Here is a 14766-nt window from a genome sequence, read left to right on the forward strand (position 1 = left end):
CAGTTCAGGATTGGTTTGGTGGATATTACTAAGGCTATGTTCACACTGATCCAGCACAGAGGTCCCAAGACTTCTGATCCGACTTTCTGACTTCTATGTGACTTCCCAATTTAGATCCGATTTTGAGATGATTGCGACTTGTACTTTGACCAATCACACAATTCCTTTGGCTCTGTTATGGATGAAACCTCATGCCAAATTTATGGTAGAAAATAATGGTGTTCCCCCCCAAATCCATACCAGGCCCTCTGGGTCTGGTATGGATTCGGGGGGAACCTCTATGCCAAAATTTAAACAAAAAATGGAGTGGGGTCCCCCTTGAGAGCATGTCATGCAACTTGCTCTCGAAGTCTGAGCGCATGTCCAACCAGTGTGAGCTGGCCCTAAAGCTCACAGTGTGCAGTGAAATCAGAGTAAGCCATTTCAGTCCAGGAGAGGAGCCGGTAAAATCAAGCAAGACTGAAGGAGAGGCCGGAGGGAGAATGTAAAATATTCTCAAAAGTTCTAACCCTTCCCCAGTCTTTGGTGGTAGGCCTCCTCCTATTACTTTTTGTAACGACACCCCCAAAGTATGAAAGGGGTTACAGTCGTCCAGGATAATCCGCTCCAATCCGCCATACATGAAGCCCATACAAATAATCCCCCCCCAAGTACGAGACAAGGCTCTGTATTGAGGTCAAGTGAGAATAACTCTCTTCTTCTCCTTTATTGAAAGAAACACAGCATTTATACTTTGAGAATACCACATGAACAATGACTGTGTAATTACCTCCCTTAGTAGACAGCCAGGTGAGCTCATTAACATACTTATCAATAGTCTCAGACCCAATTAACATACTGTCCTATTTTAGACAAAAGCACTTAGTTAATCAGTAGACATTCTTTAGGAGGGGCTGCTGGAAACAATCCCCCCCCTCTCTCTGCAGCTAATACACATTGATTAGCAGACATGGTGTCTCTCATAGTTCCTGGACGCCCAAATTAGGAGTTGCACTTCCTGTGCCTTACAGTGTATACCTTAGGAATAAGGTAGATCTCCATATTTCCTGAGAGATATTGGTAATGCATATACTGTCCCATTTGAAGTAGTCCAAACCATATTCTCAGTGTACACCCCCCTCCCGGTCACCCTGCATCCATAAAAGATGCAGGGTGACTTAAACATAAATAAGCCACACAAGGCTGGACATGGTGCCTCCCAACCTCTTTAAAGGGATTTGGGGTCCACAACCCCCATGCCCAAACTGACTCCTGTCACACTTTCTACCCTGGCAGGAAATCAGGGATTATTTACCAACAGAAGCCTTCCAGAAAATATAAAGAGAGGAGCTAGGGATAAATCCAACCCTTCTGCACTCCAAATAAATAAATACATAATAAATAAAACATAAGTAAATAAGTAATTAATAAAAACATAAGTAAATATTTATTAGTATTTCTCCTAAATAACACAATTTTGTAAAAATATTTCAACTTTTGATGTTTTTCTCACTCAAGTAGATTGGCGGCTTACAAAATAAAGTTGAAAATGTCAAATTCCACCAGTTTCCACCCTGATTATTTCCTCCTGATGGCAATTCCTGGCCTGGAGGACTCACATCTCCTGATCTCCATCCCTTTCTCCATCATGTATGTTCTGTCACTTCTGGGAAACTCCGCCTTGGTCTTGGTTATCTCAGCCAATGAGAGTCTCCATCTACCCATGTATATCTTCCTCATGATGTTGGCAACCAGCGATGTCCTCTTGAGCTCTACCACCGTACCGAAGACCCTCAGCATCTTCTGGTTTGGTAATCATGGGATCTCTTTCATTGGATGCCTCACTGAAGTGTTCTTCATCCATTTCTTTTTTTGTACTGAATCTGCCATTTTGCTCTCCATGGCGTACGACCGTTACTGCGCCATCTGTCACCCTTTATCTTACACTTCAACTCTCACCAATTCATTCATACAGAAGACAGCCATGGTGGCCCTTTTCAGAAGTATCTTCGTAATTACGCCATTTGCTTTTCTTCTCAACAGATTACCATTCCATCGAAGCAACGTCATAGAACACACCTACTGTGAGCACATGTCTGTGGCTAGGTTGGCGACCTCTAACATAATGGTAAATGTGGTGTATGGACTGGTCATAGCCACCTGTTCCACCGGTGTGGACTTGATCCTCATTATAATTTCCTATTCTGCTATTATCTCAGCGGTTCTGAGGCTTTCATCTTCCGAGGCTCGTTTCAAGGCCTTCAATACATGCGTGTGTCACACCTGTGTCATCGTTCTCTTCTACATACCGGCATTTTTTAGCTTCATAGCTCACAGAGTCGGCCACAGACACATCTCTCAACAGTTCCACATCATCTTCGCCAACCTCTATGTCCTTGTCCCACCGATGATGAACCCGATCATCTATGGCGTTAAAACCAGAGAGATTCGCCAGAGGGCCTTGGCAATGCTTTGTAGAGGGACACCCTTTGTCTTTGGGGGAAAATGTTTTTAAGCTTTCATAGGTCAGGTGCTTGAATGTTTGTGTTTTATGCTGTCAGCGAAAGGCAAAAAACAGAAGAAAAAGTGACTTTCCATTAAGTCAGCCATAGATGGTTAGACTCTCGGCCAGTTCAGTAGGAACCGGCCAAGATGCAAACCATCTATGGGCAGATTAATCAAATTAGATACAACCAGCCTGCCGGATATTACATGTGATTATTGCATGCGGCTGTTATGTCTGCTAGCATTAATCACTGTCTTCCCCTGGTGGAGACGGCTTCCCCGCCCCCTGCCTAGAAAATAAAATGGCTCGACGGGCAACCCGTGGTTGAAAGAAAGAAATTTGGCCAGCCTTAGTCATGAATAGATACATATGGGAACCTAAGTATTTTATAAGTTTTAAGAGGTTGATGGAGACACAGATAAGAAATTCTTTGGTGGGTGGCCCATTCATAAATGATAATAATAGGCCCCAAAGGGAAAGGAGATGTAAATGGCCGGCTGGGCTTACAGGAAATGTGCAGAACATCAAAGTGTTTTTTTGTTTTCTACATAGGAAAGGAGGCGTAAGATATTTTTCCTGGAGTTTAAAGAATTGCCAGCACAAGGTTGCTGTCAAGCCTACTATGTGGAAGCATAGTGTAGGTGACAGGTTCTCTTTAACGATCTGTGGTTGTTACCCAGAAGATATTTAATTTACCTCAGACAATATTCGGGTTAAATGAGAGTTCTTTGACCATGAGTGAAAGCTTCAAAACCGCAATATTAGTTTTATTGGTATATAGCCTGAAAGCCTAAATTAATTTACAACAATCTATCTATAGTACATACAAAAATGGAAAATATTCCTAGTTTAACTGAACAAATATAGAGTATGATACTCATATACAAACACAGCACTACCAACACAAAGAGGACAAGCAATGTATACCTTAAAAGTCTATAGTTACCCTTCCCATGGGAGTTTCATAATGCAAGAGAGGAAGTTCCTCTCCCTTTACCTTCACTATTATAGATCTATATTGCATAGACTTGTATAGGGCTATTCTGATTGGTTCAGGTATCCTGCCCTGTTTCTCCGTCTGGGCGTATCTCGTTCAGGATTGGACAACTCCCTCCTCGCCTAGCTTAGCATAATTCTGCCCCTTGCTAACCCCTTCCTCTCTGTTGGAGGGAGAATTTAAAAATACCTCCTGGTTTCTTCTGAAATTGAAAATTAAGATATGCAAGGTTCATCTCCGGGGCACATTGTCCAACCCTTCAACAGATAGTCCATCTTCATTGCATATCTTAATGAGAGTTCTTTGATATGGAAACTGAAATAAGGGCGGACATGACATAGTCTATTCATCATATAGCATAGGCCCCAGGATGTCTGGCTCACCAGAATTTAATTACAGGGTGATACTATCAGTATGTGTTTAAATGTAAATAGCAGATGCCCCCTAGTAGCTCAGGCCTGCATTTTAAACTGATTTATTAGCCATTGATTACTAAATCCGGTCCGTCTGGCTTGGACTTGTTAATCAAATTACTATTGCTGGTCAGACTTAAAAGTCTACACTAATATTCATCTATGTGTTTGACATCAACACTCAATATCTTGAAAAATAAATATTTACATCCATTTATTTACAATTACTATAGGAGATTTATACATAACTCCTCCTCAGGCAACACAGTAATGGAGATTACACATAAACTCATGAGGCAACAGTGGTCTATTAGACCACTATGATCATCTCTGCACTCTGTTGATGCTGAGTGAGTAGAGTCTATGGTTTATTCTTCTCAGGCCAGAGTGGCTGGAGATTGACTGCTCTGAACCCAGAAGTGCTCACAGTGCTTCCAGGTTCATAATGCCCAGAGCAGATCAGTGAACAGATATGCACTGATCTCCTGTTGCTCTCTCTCCAACCATGAAGGTCCCAGGAACTCAGAAGGGACGGGTAAAGTCAGGACACATAAAGGGGGGGGGGGCGAGGGTGGGGGTGGGTTCCAGAGCACCTACAGTGCCTTGAAAAAGTATTCACACCCTTTGAAATTTTCCAAATTTTCTCATGTTACAACCAAAAATGTAAATGTATTTTATTGGGATTTTATGTGATAGACCGACACAAAGCGGCCATAATTGTGAAGTGGAAGGAAAATGATAAATTATACAAATAAATCTGTGTGGCTGCGTTTGTATTCACCCCCCTTCCCCCTGGAGTCAATACTTTGTAGAACTGCCTTTCCCTCCAATTACAGCTGCAAGTCTTTTTGGGGATGTCTCTACCAGCTTTGCACATCTAGAGAGGACATTTCTGCCCATTCTTCTCTGCAGAATATCTCATCTCTGTCAGATTGGATGGAGAGCGTCTGTGATCAGCAATTTTCAAGTCTTGCCACAGATTCTCAATGTGATTTAGGTCTAGACTGTGACTGGGCCATTCTAACACATGAAACCATTCCATTGTAGCTCTGGCTGGATGTTTCGGGTCGTTGTCCTGCTGGAAGGTGAACCTCCGCCCCAGTCTCAAGTCTTTTCTTCTAAGATTGTCCTGTATTTGTCTCCATCTATCTTCCCATCAACTCTGACCAGCTTCCCTGTCCCTGCTGAAGAAAAGCATCCCCACACCATGATGCTGCCACCACCATGTTTCACAGTGGGGATGGTGTGTTCAGGGTGATGTGCGATGTTAGTTTTCCCCCACACATAGAGTTTTACTTTTAGGCCAAAAATATCAATTTTGGTCTCCTCTGAGCAGAGCTCATTACCCCACATGGCTTCTCCCAAACTGCAAACAGGACTTCTTATGGCTTTCTTCCACCAATGGCTTTCAATGTTAAGGGAGAGCTCTATTGTTGATGGGGGTCAGTTGTTGCTGGGGATCTTCTGTTGAGGGAAAGCTCTATTATTGTTAGCTGCTGGAGGGCCTGTTGATGCTGGCTGCTCAAGGGTCTATTGTTGATGGAGGGGATCTATTTTTTGTGGTGGTCTATTGTTGCTTGTGGGGGTCTATTGTTGCTTGTGGGCCTTATGTTTCTGAGGATCAATTACTGCTGAGAGGGATCTGCTGTTAAGGGAGAGCTCTATTGTTGCTGGGGATCTTCTGTTGAGGGAAAGCTCCATTATTTCTGGCTGCTGGAGGGTCTGTTGATGCTGGCTGCTCAGAGGTCTATTGTTGATGAAGGGGATCTATTTTTTTGTGGTGGTCTATTGTTGTTTGTGGGAGTCTGTTGTTGCTAGCTGCTGGGGGCCTTATGTTTCTGAGGATCAATTGCTGCTGAGAGGGATCTACTGTTAAGGGAGAGCTCTATTGTTGCTGGGGATCTTCTGTTGAGGGAAAGCTCAATTATTGTTAGCTGCTGGAGGGCCTGTTGATGCTGGCTGCTCAAGGGTCTATTGTCAATGGAGGAGATCTATTTAAAGGGGTTGGTCTATTGTTTCTTGAGGGGGTCTATTGTTGTAAGTGGGTCTTATGTTGCTGAGGATCAGATGCTGCTGAGAGGGATCTACTGTTAAGGGAGAGCTCTATTGTTGCTAGGGGTCAGTGGTTCCTGGGTATCTTCTGTTGAGGGAGAGCTCTATTATAGCTGGCTGCTGGAGGGTCTATTGATGCTGGCTGCTGAGGGATCTATTGTCAAAGGATGGGATCTATTTTTTGTGGTGGTCTATTGTTACTTCTTGCGGTCTATTGTTGCTGGTGGGCCTTATGTTGCTGAGGATCAATTGCTGCTGAGAGGGATCTACTTTTAAGGGAGAGCTCTATTGTTGATGGTGGTCAGTTGTTTCTGGGAATCTTCTGTTGAGGGAGAGCTCTATTATTGCTGGCTGCTGGAGGGTCAGTTGATGCTGGCTGCTGGGGGATCTATTGTTGATGGAGGGGATTTATTTATATGTGGGGGTCTATTGTTGCTTGTGGGGGTCTGTTGTTTCTGGTAGGCCTTATGTTGCTTAGGATCAATTGTTGCTGAGAGGGATCTAATGTTAAGGGAGAACTCTATTTTTATTGGCTGCTGAAATGTTTATTGATGCTGGCTGCTTAAAGCGGAGTTCCACCCGAAATTTATACTTACCTCCATCTTCTCGCTCCCGGTCACCTGAAAAACAAATGGATAATCGCAATTTTTTTTTTTTTTCACTTACCTTTTAGAGAAAATATACTCACCTTACTTCCTTCTTCCTCCCCTCGGCGGCCACGGCGATTCGTCACTTCCTGGCTTTTGCAATGATTCCTGGGAGCTGAACGTCATAGCTCCCAGGAATCATTGCGCCTGCACCGGCCCCGACGTCAGTTCCGGGGCGCGCGCGTCATCCCCTTCTAAACAGCTTCTGGGCATGCCCAGAAGCTGTGGAGGGATGACGCGCGCGACCCGGAAGTGACGTCGGGGCCGGTGCAGTGCATCGTGGGACCGAAGAAGGAGGAAGAGGACCGAAGAGGACGCGGAAGAGGATCGTGCTGGCTTCAAGCTGCCCACACCTGAGATGGCAGCGCTGGAGAAGACAATTTCAAGGTAAGTATATCTCCTGAAAGGTAAGTGCAACCCGGGACAGATCAGAGGCTAGCCATTGTGGAATGTGCTAGCCCTGACTGTCCCGGGGGTATTTTTGTAAAAAAATGTATAACCAGGGTGGAACTCCGCTTTAAAGATCTGTTGTTGCTGCGGGGGTCTTTGCTGTGTGTAGGATCTGTTGTTGCTGGTGGGGGTCTACTGTTGTGTGTGGAATCTACTGTTGCTGGGGGATCTATTGTTTTTAAAAATCTATGGATTTTGAGGGGAAACCCACCCCATAATTAAGAACAATGGTGTGGAAGTCCACCCCAAAATCTTTATCAGACCCTTATCTGAGCATGCAGCCTGGCAGGCTAGGAAAGGGGGGGAACAAGCGAGAGCCCCCCTGAACTATTGCAGGCCACATGCCCTCAACAGGGCTCCCATATCCCGCCCCCACATGTGATGGGGTATTCTTTCACCAAAAAAAGTGTAAAAAAGTAAGTAAAAACTCACAAAGTTTTTGAATATTCCCTTATTAAAAAAAAAAAAAAAACATGTCCCCCAAAGTAAATTTTAGCGTTGATCATGATGAACATCACCACCGACCCGAAAACAAAAAAAGTCAACACCCAACGCTGGCTCCCACCATCTGACAGCTCCGCCACATCCTGCTGTAAAATAAAATAAGGGGCGGGGTCACCTGGTGACATCACTCTTGATGTCATCAACCCAACATACCCAACTGTTCACATTCTCCACTGCAGGGGGCTCGGGTCCAGAACAGAAATGCAGCTGGAGGAGGGAGTCCACAGAAACTGGGTTTCTCTATGATATCCTCGGTCTCCACCTCGGTTGGCTATGCTGGGTCCTGTAGACCATCTTGGGTCAAGTAGAGTCTTTTTAAGTCCCCGGGTTTTTGTGTGCATTTCGCGAGTGGCTAGTGTAGGGACAGGATATCCGCCTGTCAGGGACAGCACTAGCGGTAGGCAGAGGTTCCGGAGGAGTAGGGAAACAACTTGTTAGGCCTGGACTGACTTGACCAGTCACTGGTCATGGGTGGGTGTTACGTACATGGTGGAGATGGAGATTGAGAGGGGGCTTCTCTTGCACCTTTTGTCCAACGCCCCTGGAAGTGATGACAGGAGGTGTGAAGACACAGAGTGGTATGAGGGTCAGTGTAACAGGCAGCGCCAGATGAGGTGGCTATGCTGGGTCCTGTAGACCATCTTGGGTCACAAAGGGTCTTTTTAAGTACCAGGATTTTGGTGCACTTTTCGTGAGTGGCTAGTGTAGGGACAGGATATGCGTCTGTCAGGGACAGCACTAGCGGTAGACAGAGGTTCTGGAGGAGAAGGGAAGTAACTTGTTAGGAATGGACTGACTTGACCAGTCACTAGTCATGGGTGGGTGTTACGTACATGGTGGAGATGGAGATGGAGATGGAGAGGGGGCTTCTCTTGCACCTCCTGTCCAACACCCGTGGTAGTGCTGACAGGAGGTGTGAAGACACAGAGTGGTATGAGGATCAGTATAACAGGCAGCGCCAGATGAGGTGGCTATGCTGGGTCCTGTAGACCATCTTGGGTCACGAAGGGTCTTTTTAAGTCCCCGGGTTTTGGTGTGCATTTTGCAAGTGGCTAGTGTAGGGACGGGATATGCGCCTGTCAGGGACAGCAGTAGCGGTAGGCAGAGGTTCCCGGAGGAGTAGGGAAGTGACTTGTTAGGGCTGGACTGACTTGACCAGTCACTGGAGCTGGAGAGGGGGCTTCTCTTGCACCTCTTGTCCAACACCCCTGGTAGTGCTGACAGGAGGTGTGAGGACATAGAGTGGTAAGAGGGCCAGTATAACAGGCAGCGCCAGATGAGGTTTGCAGGAAACAGATGACCGTGGATCACCAGATGGGAACCAGGAACTGGAACACGATAAAGGTGGATCAGCAGGTAGGAGCGTAGCCAGGACACAAGCCAAGAGGTCATCAGCAGCCGCGCAGCGAAGGTACAGAAACATAAGACAGAAGCAGATTTAGGATACAGGCCAGAATCGGTACACAGTCAGGCAGCAAGGCACAGAAGCACAAGACAGGAGCAGAGTCAGAGTACAAGCCGAGGTCACAATAGGCAGGCGGGAATTTCAGAGATAGGTCAAGGGCAAGCATGGGTAGGCAGATATCGCAGGTCAAGGCACAGGTAAACAGGAACTAGCTGAAGACCACTCAGCAATCTGTTCATGCCATAGTTCATAGTACAGCTTAAATAGGCCGTTTGGCACCAGTGAGTGCACGTTTGCACGTGCTCGTGCGCATGCGCATATGCACGTTTCTTGTGCACACACTAATACGTTTGTGTGCATTCCCGCCAATGCCCATTCTGTATTGAGCCTTTGCCCATAATTATGAGCATGAACATGGCCATCTGGTTTCCAACTGAGCTTCTCTTACAGTGGGCGAGCAGGAAGAAGTCCCTTCCGATGGTTTGCTCCCAGTTTGTGGATGGCGCTGGTGGGCCTTTTTGGGGTTTGGTCTGATGCCTTTTAATATGACCTTAAGGTTGTTTCTGCATGTAGACTTGGAAAAGTAGGAGGAGAAAGGAGCGCCTTGTGTCCAATAATATACAAGTTGAAAGGTGAGTTAGAGAAAGGGGAGTTGAGAAAATAGAAACAACTGCATCGAACCAACGCGTTTCAGGGGAACAAGGACTCCTCTTTCTTTAGGGCTTAAAATAAACATTGAGGTCTACAGAAAAAGCTGGCTATTCTCTTTCCAATTAAAGTGTTCCAAACGAATAATTACCTGCTGGATCATTTTCCGAAGGAGCCCCCCCCCCCTCCTCCCACTGCTAGCTGGTGTTTCTCAGGCTTACCGCTTTTACTGGTCCAAAAAAGTCCAAAAAAGATCTGACAGTAGAGGTTACCAGAGGCCAGTTTCTGATCGCCTCTATGGCCTTGGAGGACTAGAGTGACATCATGGTGTCACTTCCGGTCTAGGGCGGAGGTAAACCCAAGATCTCTCCATAAAGAGGAATTGCCATCTCATAGTACAGTAGGCAAGCACACTTGGATGGAGAGAAGCTACACCTCCTGACCTTTGACCTGTGGGAGGTCTCTAACCCTATCCCTAAGTCCTGACATTGACCTTCAAGGGAAAACCCTAACCCTATTCATAATTCTAACTCTAACCCCAAACCTTAACCCCAACCCTAACCCTAATCCTGATTCTAACCTCAAACCCTAACCCCTTAACCCTAGCCACAGCCCTAACCCTAACTCTAACCCCAAACCCTGGACCTAACTCTAACCCCAACTCTAACCCCTAACCCTAGCCCTAACCCTAACTCTAACCCCAAACCCTAACCCCAACACCAACCCTAATCCTGACTCTAACCCCAAACCCTAACCCTAACCCTAACCCTAATTCTGACTAACCTCAAACCCTAACCCCTTAACCCTAGCCCTAACCCTAACTCTAACCTCAAACCTTGACCCTAACTCTAACCCCAACTCTAACCCCTAACCCTAACTCCAACCCCAAACTCTAACCGCCAACCCTAACCCTAGCCCTAATCCTGAATCTAACCTCAAACCCTAACCCCTTAACCCTAGCCCCAGCCCTAACTCTAACCCCAAACCCTGGCCCTAACTCTAACCCCTAATCCCAACTCTAACCCCTAACTCTAACCCCTAACCCTAACCCCAAACCCTAAGCCCAACTCTAACCCCTAACCCTACCCTAAGCCTAACTCTAACCCCAAACCATAACTCTAACCCCTAATCCCAAACCCTGAACCTGACCCTAGCCCTAATCCTAACCCTAATCCAAAACCCTAACTCTAACCCCTAACCCTGGCCCCCACCCCCAACCCTAACTTGAACCCCTAACCCTAAACTCAAACCCTAATCCCCAACCCTAACTCTAACCCCAAATACTAAATCTAACCCCTAACCCCAAACCCTAACTCTAAACCCCAAACCCTAATCCTAGCCCTAATCCTGACTCTAGCCTCAAACCCTATCCCCCTAGCCTCAGCCCTAACCCTAACTCTAACCCCAAACCCTAACTCTAACCCTAACCCTAGCCCTAATCCTGAATTTAACCTCAAACCCTAACCCCTTAACCCTAGCCCCAGCCCTAACTCTAACCCCAAACCCTGGCCCTAACTCTAACCCCTAGCCCCAACTCTAACCCCTTACCCTAGCCCTAACACTAACCCCAAACCCTAACCCCAACCCTATCCCCTAACGCTAGCCCCAGCCCTAACTCTAACCCAAAACCCTAAACCCAACCCTAACCCCTAACCCTACCCAAAGCCTTAAGCCTAACTCTAACCCCAAACCGTAACTCTAACCCCTAATCCCAAACCCTGAACCTAACCCTAGCCCTAATCCTAACTCTAATCCAAAACCCTAACTCTAACCCCTAACCCTGGCCCCCAACCCTAACTCTAACCCCTAACCTCAAACCCTAATCCCCAACCCTAACCCCAAATACTAAATCTAACCCCATCCCTAACTCTAACCCCTAACCCCCAACCCTAACTCTAAACCCCAAACCCTAAACCTAACCCTAGCCCTAATCCTGACTCTAACCTTAAACCCTATCCCCCTAGCCCCAGCCCTAACCCTAACTCTAACCACAAACCCTGACTCTAACCCTAACTCTGACCCCTAACCCTAACTCTAACCCCTAACCCCAACTCTAACCCCTAGCCCTAACCCTAACTCTAACCCCAAACCCCAACCCTAATCCCTAACCCTAGCCCTAACTCTAACCCCAACCCTAACCCTAGCCCCAGCCCTAACTCTAACCCCAAACCCTAACCCCTACTGTTAACTCTAACCCAAACCCTAACCCCTAGCCCTAACTCTAACCCCAAACCCCAACTCTAACCCCTAAACCCTAACTCTAACCCCAAACCCTAAGCCCAACCCTAGCCCTAGCCCTAAACCAAGCTCTAACCCCAAACCGTATCTCAAACCTCTAACCCTAGCCCTAACTCTAACCCCTAACCCCAAACCCTAACCCTAGCCCTAATCCTGACTCTAGCCTCAAACACTACCCCCCTAGCCCCAGCCCTAACCCTAACTAACCCCAAACCCTGACTCTAACCCTAACTCTGACCCCTAACCCCAACTCTAACCCCTAACCCCAACTCTAACCCCTAACCCTAGCCCTAACCCTAACTCTAACCCCAAACCCCAACCCTAATCCCTAACCCTAGACCCAGCCCTAACTCTAACCCCAACCCTAACTCTAACCCCTAATCCCAAACCCTGAACCTGACCCTAGCCCTAATCCTAACTCTAATCCCCAACCCTAACTCTAACCCCAAATACTAAACCTAACCCCATCCCTAACTCTAACCCCTAACCCCAAACCCTAACTCTAAACCATTCTGGATGTGTGATCAGAGTGGAGGAATCTAGAGGGGGTAAAAGTCTACAGGTTAGGGGACACAGATGACTTGCCTTGGCCCAGGCACTGAAAACTGACGCTACGCCAGTATTTCCATGGTCTATTCTTTAATGCTCATGAGGCGCCCCCTGGAGGAGCATGTCAGTGACAGGTGGGATAGCAGGAAATGAGTAGAAGGACAAAGTGTAGTTCTGCCTTGAAGAGGATCTCCAGGACTGGACAGAGGAGGAAGTAGGGGACACTTTCACCTGAGCATGGAGAAATTGGGATTTTTTTTTTATAATGAAGATTTTTTTCCTGGAGTCCATAGAGCGGGTGCCAGGTCCTCTTCAACTAATTGATCTCTGGAAGGATTCCCCCCATGACCAGGACATATTTTGCTATTCAGCACTGGGCTACTTTAACTGGTAATTGTGCAGTTATACAAAGCTGTACCCAAATGACATTTACATCATTTTTTCACACAAATAAAGCTTTCTTTTCGTGGTATTTGATCACCTCTGTGGGTTTTAATTTTTTTTTTTATATACAAATGGAAAAAAGACTAGAAATTATGAAAATAAAACAATATTTTCTACTTTCTGTTATAAAACATATCCAATAAAATTACATTTCTTTATACATTTTGGACAAAATGTATTCTGTTACATGTCTTTGGTAAAACAAAACAAAAAAATCCCAATAAATGTATATTGATTGGTGTGTGTGAAAGTTATAAAGTCTCCAAACTATGGGATATTAATCTAAGAAATGATCAATCCTGATGTAACAACGGACTATCTCATTTTTTGAGACCCTAAAATGCCAGGACGGTACAAATACCTCCCAAAATCACCACTTTTTGCAAATAAGACAAAGGCATAACAGTTGTGGTAATTTTTTGTGACATTAAAAAATTAAATACAATTTTTTTTTTTTTTTTTACATACTGTCATTAGATTAATCATATAACTGGTGTAATAAACACAGACTGAGATAATAATGACAATAACTGAATATTATCGCAATCACCCCGCGCTCAGGAAAAAATAAACATAAAACAATATGCCAGATATAAATACGTTAACCGGGCATATAGCTGCTGCTTTAAAATAATCAAAATGGTAAAAACATGTGCTTAATCCTCTTAAAAGTCAGAAAGTATGAAGAGTTCAACACATAAGCAGCGCTCAGCAAACCCAATAAAAGAGTCCACATATAGAGTCCACCTTTGTGAATGAGACAAAATCCACAGGAGAATAATATCCACGGATGAAGACACAAGAAAAGACTTCCACCACACCACGTGTCCCCCTTAGGTATTGCTCACTCACCAGAACTCTTTGTAAGGAGAGCCTTTAAATATCCTCCAGATACACCGGATGCCGACCACTTTGCGATCCTCAGGCACAGAATCTCCCCAATCTGCATACCATACACTAAGCGATCCACATACTCCAGCACAATCCAGTATATCGGCAGTAAATACATAAGTAAAAGAAGGGGCTCATAGGGCAGTATGTCAACATAAATTTTATTGTTAAAAAATCCACCCTAACCCTCAATCTATGCACTTACAGCAATCTAAAACAAAACTCTCATAGTACAAACAAATCAGCTGATCGAGACCTCACCGCTCCGCTCCTCTGTAACACTGTACCGATCTCAGTCCTCAGACCTCCGTAGAAGCCAGTGTAATGGCGAAACATGTCAGGGCTTGAGCATGCAGACACCCAGACAACATCACTGATTAGCTGCAAGAGACGCACCTCCACGTCCTGCCGATTGTAAGCTGAGGGCTGAGATCGGTACAGTGTTACAGAGGAGCGGAGCGGTGAGGTCTCGATCAGCTGATTTGTTTGTACTATGAGAGTTTTGTTTTAGATTGCTGTAAGTGCATAGATTGAGGGTTAGGGTGGATTTTTTAACAATAAAATTTATGTTGACATACTGCCCTATGAGCCCCTTCTTTTACTTATGTATTTACTGCCGATATACTGGATTGTGCTGGAGTATGTGGATCGCTTAGTGTATGGTATGCAGATTGGGGAGATTCTGTGCCTGAGGATCGCAAAGTGGTCGGCATCCGGTGTATCTGGAGGATATTTAAAGGCTCTCCTTACAAAGAGTTCTGGTGAGTGAGCAATACCTAAGGGGGACACGTGGTGTGGTGGAAGTCTTTTCTTGTGTCTTCATCCGTGGATATTATTCTCCTGTGGATTTTGTCTCATTCACAAAGGTGGACTCTATATGTGGACTCTTTTATTGGGTTTGCTGAGCGCTGCTTATGTGTTGAACTCTTCATACTTTCTGACTTTTAAGAGGATTAAGCACATGTTTTTACCATATCACTGGTGTAGCAGTGATCAGGGACACTGACTGGTGACAGTATATAGAAAAAAAAAATAGGTTAAAT

At 45.5% G+C, this 14766-nt stretch overlaps 1 protein-coding gene across 1 annotated transcript; it reads left to right on the plus strand.

Moving 5' to 3' along the window:
* Positions 1-1528: 1528 nt before the first annotated feature.
* Positions 1529-2494, plus strand: LOC309546045 (olfactory receptor 52Z1P-like; the record flags this gene model as incomplete). The annotated part of the gene is made up of 1 exon (XM_082245523.1): positions 1529-2494. One exon carries the CDS (start codon positions 1529-1531, stop codon positions 2492-2494), a length of 966 nt encoding a protein of 321 aa, XP_082101649.1.
* Positions 2495-14766: the final 12272 nt, after the last annotated feature.

Source organism: Pelophylax lessonae (assembly GCF_965119305.1).
Source record: "Pelophylax lessonae genome assembly, chromosome: 2".
In the NCBI taxonomy this organism is placed as follows: Eukaryota; Metazoa; Chordata; class Amphibia; order Anura; family Ranidae; genus Pelophylax; species Pelophylax lessonae.